Source organism: Meleagris gallopavo, chromosome 10 (assembly GCF_000146605.3).
Source record: "Meleagris gallopavo isolate NT-WF06-2002-E0010 breed Aviagen turkey brand Nicholas breeding stock chromosome 10, Turkey_5.1, whole genome shotgun sequence".
Taxonomy (NCBI): domain Eukaryota; kingdom Metazoa; phylum Chordata; class Aves; order Galliformes; family Phasianidae; genus Meleagris; species Meleagris gallopavo.
In genome coordinates, this window is record NC_015020.2 from 1,881,214 (window position 1) to 1,892,798 (window position 11,585).

Consider the following 11,585-nt stretch of genomic DNA (forward strand, 5'->3'; position numbering starts at 1 on the left):
AATTTAATCATTAAGTACCTCTCAGCTTTTCAAATTAAAGGGAAACTCTTGACTAAAAGCTAAACTGGTTGTAGAAATATGCAAATATGAAAGTATGAATTCCTCCAGTGTTGGCCGATTAGTTCAGCTAAATTGCTCTGTAAGTTTGATTAGTTACACTGTTCCATGACTATTATGTAATTTAACCTGCGGCAAAAATGATCTTTTGTCTTTAAAACTCACAAATTTATTAAAAAAAAAAAGTAGGAAGAATGATTGAGATTGGAATCTGAATCCAAATTTTGATGCAGTAAACATATCTATATGCATAGTACACAGATACAGATAATATGATTCTTATCCGAAGTAGGCCAGTAAGACTTGTCAACTTCTTTGCTACTTAATTTTTAGGAGACTTCGCATTCAGAAATCAAATCTCTTGCACTTGTTTGGTTTTGTGTTTTTTTTAATTAAATGCACACATTCCTTGTTAGATACTACTTGTAAAGGAAAAGTATATGCAAATACTTATCATAATTGCACTGGAAACTCCAATCAATATCAAATTAGCTAAAGAATAATAAAACATAGGATTAAGTGTTGAATCTGTTTTGAAGTGTAGACATTCCCTTGTATTTTCTAGATCATTTAGGTGAGGTAAGGGAACAGTGATCATAATCAAAGCAAATGTAAGCAGCCATGAACTCTATTCTCATTGCAAGACTGTGAGTGCTGCTGCTTAATTCCATAATTGAGCCATGGCTTTTACATCACCCAAGTTACTGTGACGGCTTAAATTGTGAGATTTTCATGAGATATAGGAAATCTCAGTAACGCTTAGGCTCTATGTTATCCAAGCTACTTCTACAGGCTTGGGTGTTAAGAAAATCTTTATGGGACTGAGGGGGTGGGGGATAAATAAGACAGTGTACATGCCGGTGGTCAGAAAAGTGACATCATTTACTGTAATTGGTCTTCATAGGGAAATTACTCATAGGTGAATCTTCCCAGATTTCTTATTTCTGTTCCAGATGTTACTGTTCAGGCAGCAGTGCCAGCATTGACAGGATTGATTCAGACAGATGGAGCAATTGAGGAAGCATCATGGAAGAAAGATTGGAAAGAAGGCTTTTTATTTGGGATATCAACTTGCTATGTTAGGTCAACTTTCTGAAAGCATGAGGTGAGTTTAAACAGGCAAGTGTAAATAAATACACTGAACCTTTCTCCTCTCTGAGGCTAAATTTGATCAAGTTATAAATATTCACACTGTTCTAGGTAAAAGTCTCTATAATAAACCAAACACTGTAATCATTAACTGATTGTATATGATAAAAAAATTCCAGTACTATTTTTAATGCAAACAGAAAGCATGGCCAAATAAACATTTCCCAGCAAAGATCAAAAATTAAAAGAGCAAAGTTCCTCATGTTTATTCTAAAACAGAAAAAGAAAAGCAGACCCACACATCTTATCATTGTACTTTAACCAAAGATATAAATTTCTTTGCATTATATAACATTATATATTATATAATATATATATTATTTATATATAGTATTTATTTCCTACAACAATATATGTGGCTCAGCATTGCTGTGAATGTCATATTTCAAATGTTTAACAAGATTAAGAATAAAGTCTACTAAAACAGACTAGAACTGGATGGCAGAAAAATTATTACTGTATATCTTCAATCTGTTCTCTGTACTACTTTATCACCAATTATTTTTTGCACATTACGGATTTCATGAAAAGTCAAAGGAAGAACAAGGAATTATTTTCATTTTCAAAGCTCTATTTCTTCATGGAGAAGATATATTTTCTTAAAAATCCTCTAGATAGGAGACTGTGACCTCTATTTAGTAGGTTTATTACGACTGTTAGGAAAACAAATTGAGCTAGTATAGCTAAGGCAGTATAGCTCTGCTATGGTATTCTCATTTTATTTTTTCAGGAAGAAACTATCAATGGAGGAATATTGCATCAATTTGAAATGCAGTAACTATTTCCTGGGAAACAGCATTAATTTGGGTAATCTACAGAAAGAAAATGAAAAATAGTTTGATAAGAAGATTGTGGTTGAGGTTGTATGGAGAAAACCTTGATCTTAGCCATATCAAACTGTGCATAGAGAAACTTTATTGACTTCATTGACTCCAGTAGAACTTCTTTATTGAATAAGGTTAAAATTGCACAACTCAAAATTAAAAATACTTTCATTTTGAACTCTTAATTCAGTAATAAAATCTATAAAACAATGATGAGAGTACCATCATTTCAGATGTGAAAGAGCTGAAAACAAAATATAGTAATCACAGAAAATGTTCTGAATGAGTAAAGAATTTTTTTCTTAAAACCAGCTTCTGTCACTGCCTATATTGACATTATAAGCATTATGTTTCTAGAGCTTTCATTATAGTTATGCTGTAGAAATTTAAACTCTGCTGATGTGCTGTGTGAAGCCCTGAAGGTAGAAATAATTCTGAGTTGCAGAAGAAAGCAATGATGCAATTCTCATAATGAGCTGCCTTTTAAAGATATAAACATGATGGATATTTTCAGAGGTGTTTTGTACCATTAAATTAACAGTTTCAAGAGGGATACAGCAGTTTTAATTGTAACTCAGCAAAATACATGAAAATATCTTAAAAATTCCATTTGAAAAACAATACATATACTGAAATCTTTCATTATTCATTATCTTATTTTTCTGAAAGCTTATTGCTTCTGACTCTTCTGAGTCTCCATTATCCTGACATATTCTTTCTAATCTGACCTTGTGTTCATACATGCTGTTGATGTGTGGTATCCATTATTTCCTTGGGTTCAGAGGTAGGGGAAGATTCTCCAAATTTTATAGCCCTTTCTTGATGTTTTCTGACCTGCTTTCAGGCGGCAGCTGTCAATTAGAGTTCTGAACTACATTTCTCAGCCAACACACAAACCACTGCATAACCAAAGACCAAATAAAAATCCATGAAAATCTGACTGCCTCAAAATTAATTCTTGAATGCTCCACCCTTAATGTATGTATGAATGTTTTCACTGTTGATCTTGCAATGTTAAAACCTTCCTTCTTTAATTTTCTGACTGTTTTCCTTTGGTTTCAGTAGGGAAGGGAAGGGGTAAGGGGAAGGGAAGGGGAAGGGAAGGGGAAGGGAAGGGAAGGGAAGGGAAGGGAAGGGAAGGGAAGGGAAGGGAAGGGAAGGGAAGAAACTGAAGAACTTTTTAAATGATGGCAAGAGTAGTGTGAAAGCTGTTAAAGACTTGCTTACATTTGTCTTTTTTGTAGCCTGTCTCAGATTGGAGTTTTCCTCTCCTACCTTTTCTTCTCCTCTTCTCCACTCTCCTCCCCTCTCTTCTCCATAGAATAATTATCTGAAGTCTTTCCCACAGATCTGTCCTAGCATCTGCAATATGTGCTATTTTGTTGCTTTGAAGATATTTCACGCTGTGTGACCAACTAGGTGGCAATGTTAAAGCTTGTTGCACACATTCTTCTATGCACTTTATTGAAAATATAATGAGACAATGTGGTCTGTATTAGAGGCTGCTAAAGTACGTCGTGTTGCATCTCCTGTGATGCATTGTGCCAATTATGTTGCTGAGTATGCATTCTGTGAGTGTTTAGTAAAATGTGATCGCATTAACTTGCTAGTTCTTCCTCCCCCTCCCTCCATTTCTCTTACCATCTTGGATAGTGAGGGTCAGATTCTCAAAGTAATTGTGTTCTTTTACACCAAATGAAGAACTGACCTCTACACTACCTTTGAGGGAAAGCAGTTGTGGAGTTTCTATTTAATTAGAACTCTATTGTCCAAGTGAATTAAAGTTATTTTTAATTTCATCGCTTTAAACTCTCAAAAAAAAATATGGCGATAATTCCTTGATCTTTACATTTTGTGTACTCTTAGAATTATTTAATGGCCCACACATAGCACTCGTGATATTTCGTAACATCTGCGGATAATTTGGTCCAAAGATCTCCAACATCTCCCAGACATAAATATACAAAGCCTTATATAGTTTAATTTTACAGTGAAACAAACACAAATTCAGTGTTGTGCAGCAGCATGTGGTACCAAGATGCCAGAGATACCAGAGACTGAGCTTCAGACAAGGAAGGGAAGTTCAGGGTTGCTCCTTAGCAAATAAACTCTGTTGAGAAATGTGATGTAATTGTTTCAGCATAGCATTAAAGCACTACTGTCATGTCATGTTCAATATTTCACATTTTTGTTAATGTAGAAATTCTGTATGTACTAGCCTCTGTGCCATGCTTCATGGCACAGTCTATCCAGCCTCAAAGAACAGAATATCAGCTAAGTTCAGGTGACTAAAAGGCCTTAGGAAGAAGTTGATGCTCAAAATATAGTGGAAATTAGAAACCAAAATTCAGTTCCCAGTTGGGCTGGCAAGATATAAGATAATAACCCAAATTTAAACTTAAACATTTATATCTATGCATATACATAGTTGAGTTGTAAAGCTTCTAGCAAATTGTGAGATTTTCAAAGTAGCCTGCAGAAGTACTGAATTCTCAGCAAAATTTCATGGGAGTTTGCCACCTCAAGATGAATGACTCACGACTTTTCTTTGAAATGATTAATTAATATCACCATAAATACCCGATGCAGAAGATACAAACTTCTGAACAGGGACAGTGTCTTCTGGCTTTTAGTTCCCTAGTGTGTTTAATTAACCTCACATTTACTATTTAACTTTTTCAATGGAGTCAACAGAAAACTGATACATTAAGCATTTCCAGCTCAATGTTTCTAACTGTAATTTTACAAGTTAAAGCTCCTCCTGGGCCAGAATCTTTGAGCTTCTGGTCACTTACAAGGCTTGGGTCTTAGCTCCCTACCACAAACTAAAAAGAAAAAAATTCAGCAAGAAGAGTTCAAGACCTAAATTTCAAAAGCTTCAAAATTTAGCAACAAAGAAAAATTGTGAAGATGTTTAGGATTCTTCAGGAATTTGACAAGAGAATGAGTCTTTATAGTAATTCAGCATTTCCACTTTTGATTACAGCAATTAGTTGAACCCACAGAAAAGCACACTCAAATAGGAGATATGAAAGAAAACAAAAAGAAGAAGCCAAGCTTTTTCAGACCAAACAAAGAAGCAAGCAGACAAACAAAAGGTCTGGATTTCAGAATGAGTTTTGAGTGAAAAGCTAATTTCATTACATTTAAGTTTCCTCTCTTGCAGCCTACCATGAGTTGTTCATGGGTTAATTATAGGTAATCAGATATATTTACCATTACAATAGATCCCTGTTATACACTATTTGTAATCTACAGTTATCCAAGAAAACAAAGTGCTTAAATTTCTAATAGTTAAAAAAAAAAAGTGTTTTGGGGAAAGAAAAAGCAAATTGCACAATAAAATTTAATTGAAATGAGAGGGCAGATTCTCACGGATGGTTATTCATTCTCACTCAGATGGAAAAAATGGGCTGTAATCTGGCTGTAAATAGCTGCTGGAAAATTCAATTTATGCATCTGTTCTGTTCCCTCCTGTTCTTTTGATGCACTGTAGCTGTCCTTCAGCTGCTTGGACTCTAAGCTAACACCTACACTATTTACCTTCCCCAACTCCCTGAAACATTTTCCCTAGGAATAAGATCTGTTCTGGGATGTAAGAAGATATCCTCCAAAACACAGCTAGTATAGCACTTCATTTTATTAAGCATCAGTGTTATTACTGCCTGACATAAATGTGTTTATCCCTTTGCAACATGTAGCAATATTATTCAATAATATTTAATCTTCCATGCTGTCAATGTGTTTCTTATCTTTTCTGCATAACTTCACTCAGCAAGCGATTAGCACATCCTCACAATTATGGTCCTATAAGGCACTGTGCTCTTCTCAACACAGCACTGCAAATCCTAGACAATGGCAGGCAGTGGTGCGAGCTAACTCTCATTGGTGACAGTGGTAGTTTGACGGTGGCATCTAACAAACAGGACTCAGGGTCGCTTGTGTAGGAGCTTATACTACTGTGTCTCCCAGCTGTTAAGAGAGCAGAAAAAAGTTGGGACACTATGCATAGCTCTATCCAATCTACCCAACACTGAAAAAGCCTCCTAAACAAGTGTTAGGAGGATGAGTGCTTGACCTCAGAGTAGTATAGGTCATTCTGCCACTGGGCAGCAATGGAACACATTGTTAGAATCACAGAACGTGCTAAGCAAAGTTGTGAACTTCAAGTCTTGTGTACACCATCCATCAATCAGGTGAAGGGAAGAGATCGGTCATATTGATTAGAGTCATTGGATAGTTCTGGTTCTTAGGTCATTTGACCTTCCCCTGGACCTCTGATTATGATTAGATCTTCAATAGATTCAAATTAGTATGGCTGTACACAGGCAAGAACAGCACTGAGCAGGAAGAGCTGAGAATATTGCTTGTTAAAGATAACACAAAAAGAAAGAAAAACATTTGCTGGCTTTATTTGTATTATGCTTCCATAAGTTTGATGATTTTATCAAATACGAGGAGTGCACACTCCATCATCCTAATATGCATGTTAATAGGGAGACTTAACAGCTGTCAGTGCATCTGAAGAGAAATGTTGATAGGAAAAAGCAACTAAAATGAGCATACAAGAGAAGTAATGTTGGATCTGTAATATTTCAAATACAACAGGATATGCATTCATGTAAATGTGTATGCAAATTACATGCAGCCCCGAGGCTCTTGGAGAGTTTCCAGTGATGCCCTCGAGGCTGCAAACTGCTGATTTAGCATATGAGCCTAACTACTATCAGTAAAATGAATGCATTAAAATAATATTGGAAGAATGTACGTATCAGGGACTTTTAAATAAGGTAAATATTGGTATAGGATCTGGGTAGCTCCCATGAATATTTGATTTCCAGTTGAAAAATATTGTGATTTTGTGATTTTTTCCTCATTTTATGTGGAATAAACAATGAAAACAATGGAAAATTGTGAAGCTTTAATTAGTTGTGCTCATGTTATTTTTGAGGATAATTATGCCACAACTATGAAACTTGATTACAAAAAAATTTGATTAACAAACTTGATTCATTAAGTACATCTCTTGTGCTCCTAACAGCTTTTGGTATGAATAAGATAAATAGGAATTAAACATGAAAACTTGAATGTTATTCTCACTTCCCTCTCCCTAATACTTTCCATTTTGTGCGATGTAGATCAACTTTTTAATAGAAAACCTGAATATAAAACTTATCAAAATCTTATTTTTCTGAACAATCCCACACACTAATGTATCAAAACCTGTAAGAAAAGAAATTTGGGTAGCATACAACTCAATTAATTTGATATAAGGATACAGTAATTTATTGAGTATTTATTGTCTTAAGTACATAAGGGGCAAAAACCTTTCATTATATGAGCTTTCCAAAGAGTATCTGCCATTTTGTTCTCCATATTTAAGAAAACAGACATATATGAGTAGTAGTGTTTTATTTTGTTTTGTTTTCACAGAAGACTGAGCTTGAGCGTCCGCATCTAATACTTGATCCATTGTTGATTTTGCTCTGTAAATTAAGAGACTTAATGGAACACTGTCCATATTCCATCTGCAAAGAATTATTTCCTTAATCTCTTCAAGAAATATGAAAGAAAGAAGCTAAAAAAATTAGCAACTAAATGTCCAAAAATAAAAATTGACAGAGTTTGCAAAGGAAGGAGTTAGTCACTGTTATCCTAATACTTGACTGAGCACTGCTACAGATTTGCTAAATGCTCATCTTCATCCTGTCCTAGCCAAATTAATCTCTGGTGGTGTTTCATAAGCAACTGAAAGTCTCTCTCTACACCTGCATATTTAATTGTTTTCTCACTGCTTCACATCCATTAAATCTTACTGATATATTACTAATTTACAACGCAACCAAAACCAAAACATCACTCTTGAAAAGTGGGCCCATGTGAACCTAATGAGGTTCAATAATGTCAAGTGCAAGGTGCTGCACTTGGATTGGGGCAATCCCAGATATGTTTACAGACTGGGAGAAGAACTCGTGGACAGCAGCCCTGCGCAGAAGGACTTGGAGCTCCTGGTGGACAAAAAGGTGCACATAAGCCAGAGTGTGTGCTTGCAGCCTGGACTGCCAATGGTATCCCAGGCTGCATTAACAGAGGGATGGTAGCAGGGACAGGGAGGAGATTGTCTCCCTCTACTCTGCCCTCATGAAGCTCCATCTGCAGTACTGTGCCCAGGTCTGGGCCCTCCAGACATAGAAGAGCGAAGATTTAGATTAGATGTTAGGAAGAAATTATTTACTCAGAAGATGGTGAGACACTGGAACAGGCTGCCCAGATAACCTGCATATGCTCCATCCCTGGAGGCATTCAAGGCCAGGTTAGATGGGGCCCTGACCGACCTGATCTGGTGGGTGTCAAACAACCCATGGTAGGGGGTTGGAACTGAATGATCCCCTTCCAAACAAATCATTCTATGATTCTATGATTCTCTCCCAAACCATGTACTTTGATTTGTGTTTTAAGTCTCGTTCATTCAGAATGTTTCTTCTTCTTTTTTTTTTTTTTAATTAAAACGTGCATTCCCCAAAAGATAGTTGAATTTCTCATAGTGAGTGTATGATAATAAAAGCTGTATCTATAGTATCAGTTCTCTGTTCCTGAAAACAACTTCAGTAGTACAGCAGAGTCTACAATACTGCTTGTTTAAAAGCCATCCAGAATGTAACTAAAATTTACTGACAAAAAAGGAAGGGAAAACAAAGAATTCGAAGAACCCCTATCCTTTCAGTCTTTTTCTTTTCAATTAATTGAAACTTCATGTACATGCAGATGATGCTTAAGACATAGAATTGATATCTGCATGTGAATCATAAATGATAAGATCAAATACTAAATAGATTCAGAACATGTCTTCTTGTTGTTGTTATTAACTACACAACAATCAAAAAATGATCGTGTATTGTTTGGAAAACCTACAATTCAGAATTTCAGGGCTTTATAAAATGAGCAGAAAACATCCCCACTTGTTCCAACACCTTCATATTGAAGTTGTCCAAAGGGTATAAGATAAACTGAGGAAGCATTTATTGGACTGCTTTTGCAAATCCCTAATTCGACCTTGCAAAAGAAGATATTGAGAAGGGCCGTGGTGAGCAAGGCAGGCATGGAAACTGCGTAAAAGTTGTCATCCCTCTCTTCCCTGAGCATCTCAGGAGGCACAGAGAGGGCCGATGGTCACCTCTGTGCTCAGGTCCTCAGGGCATCACTGCTGCTAAACATGACTTCAGGCAGACCTGTGGAAAGCCTGTTGTTATCAGTTACCAGTACACGCTTTAAGAAATAATCTGGAAAAATTCTATTTACAGCAAGGATCTGAAATGTTATTGGGTGGTTTTTGCAGTGTAAAAACTGCACTGTTTCAAAAATCTGTGTGGGAAGAAAACAAAAAAATGCCTTCCCTGGCTGCTTTTGTGTTCCTAGCCTTCGACAGAAACAGGTTTTTTGTTCAATTAAGTGTTCTGACAATAGAAATCTGTAATGCAAATGTACAAAATGAAGGTTTCATGTATCAGCACTGCTGCATCCGATGTGAAAACCATTTTCTTAGAGACCTGCTGCACTCAATTACCCAAATCAGATTTGCCTATGGACTACAGCTTGCATTTGTATCCATTTCATGAACAGTGAGGGTGTGGGGTGTTTGTAAAAAAAACTTTGGGCATGCAGAACATTCATTAACTAAATCGTTAGCAAGCACAGTTGAGTTTTGTAGTGTGGCAGAAATTTGCTTTAAAAATACAGCAAGTAGGAGAAATCTCCTTCAGAGACAGCCTTGTCTTTGTATCTTGGTGTTCTAGCACTTCAGTTACCACTTCTTCCTCCCCATGAATTATCTTAATATAGAAGGAAAAAATTGTCTGTGCTTTGAAGAAAGCAGACTGGTTTTAAAGATTTTTGCAGATCTGCATAATAAACAGTGAGACTGGGGATACAAGTCAGAACAGAGAAATAGGTAGCACCACAATCTGCAGCAAGATTGCACGATCCAAGAGGCAGTCCCTAGACGAGATTGACTGGACTTTCTGCTTGTTCATCTGTATTTTCATCTGTGCTGCCTGAAGACTCTAACACTGCCCTGCAGCTGACCAGCACTGAGCTGGGATTTGCTAACAAGATCAATGGGGCAGGAGGAACATCCTTCACATACTGGCAGACAAACAAAGCATGTGCTGCTGTGCCACAAATTCTTCGTGTATCCTTATTTGTAAAGGATCTAGCACTGCTGAGGAGGTGGATTTATATTTACTTGAGCAATAGCTAAGGTGAGTAGCAAGTGCATATTGGCATCGGACGGTCATAAATGAGGATCTTAGTTAAGGGTGGGAAGATTAAATAAATGCAATGGATTTTAAATCACATATTAAAAATATATATATTAGAATTAACATGTATTCAACTGTAAATTACATTTTGATTTTATCGCAAATTCTGGAAATGTACTGAGAGAGGTTATATCCAATAAGCAACATTATGGTAAAGATCTGAGCAAGAGAACAGTTGTTGCTTTATATAATATCTGCAGAGGTTCTGATCTTAGCCAAGCATCTCCCAGTGCTATGGATGACCTACTGTAGTCAGTAAGCAGGATAGAAAATAGGACCATAGAATCAAGAGCTCTTTTTTTTTTTTTGCTGTTTTTTGGAAAGATTAAAAACTAATTAAATCAGAAGAATACACTAAGCTACATTTTAAAACAATTTTTGAAGGAAAACATAAACTGTATGTAAACAGTATGTGTCTCTAGACAGATGTGTCTCTAGACAGATACAGGTTTGTCTATCAGCACATTATTTGAAAACACACGTGAAGTTTTTTCTCTGTGATGTAACACTATAAGGGCCATTCAAATTATGTATCACTCAGCAAAAGTAATATTTTCAGTGTGTTACACCCTTTTCTAAACTATCCTTTCTATTACAGATTTAATGCTTTGATTCAGGTAAAAAACAAACAAAAACAAACAAAAAACGATTAGGAGAAACATGGTTATTTTCCTAATCAATCTTTGCTGACTGTCTGAAATACGTCTCTCCCAAAGAGCAGCTAGTTAATCTAGAAACACATCCATGGGTTTGTCTCAGCAGAATCCCCATACCTTTATGGCAGTGGAAGCTATCTGGATGTGATGGAGTCTGCGCAGTGTGCTGTCCCTGTCAATGAAGTAGGAGGCTGCGAGCTGGTGCAAGGTCTCCAGAGTCACCACAGAGCTGTTGGTGCTGGGATCACTTCCATCTGACCTCTTGCTCAGCTTCCTTTTGTCCACAAAAATTGTGAGCGACTCCTCTCCTGCATACAGAAACAGAAACCACAGTCTCCATCAGTGACATCCTCCGCATCTCTTGTTTTGCCAGAAATAAGGTGTCAAGTTGATGCTTGCTATAGCTATTAGATAAACCTCCCTGGTGCTAAATTGAGGACCTTCAGTGCTTAAGCACATGCACAAGAACTTTCATGGACTCAGTGCTTAATAGGCTTTCAGATGTCCATTTTCAGACAAGTTATAAGGATGGTTTTTAAAAATATACACTGCCCACTGTCAGCATGTAACCTTGCTCTTAA

At 36.5% G+C, this 11,585-nt stretch overlaps 1 protein-coding gene across 3 annotated transcripts in view; it reads right to left on the reverse strand.

The window, feature by feature from the left end:
- The window catches only part of BRINP3 (BMP/retinoic acid inducible neural specific 3), a 202,225-nt gene that overhangs the window by 66,724 nt on the left and 123,916 nt on the right, over positions 1–11,585 (reverse strand). For all 3 annotated transcript variants that reach the window (XM_019618427.1, XM_010715542.3, XM_010715544.3), the window contains one exon: positions 11,122–11,312. In XM_019618427.1, coding sequence (XP_019473972.1) covers positions 11,122–11,312 — 191 coding nt within the window. The remainder of the gene's footprint in view (positions 1–11,121; positions 11,313–11,585) is intronic.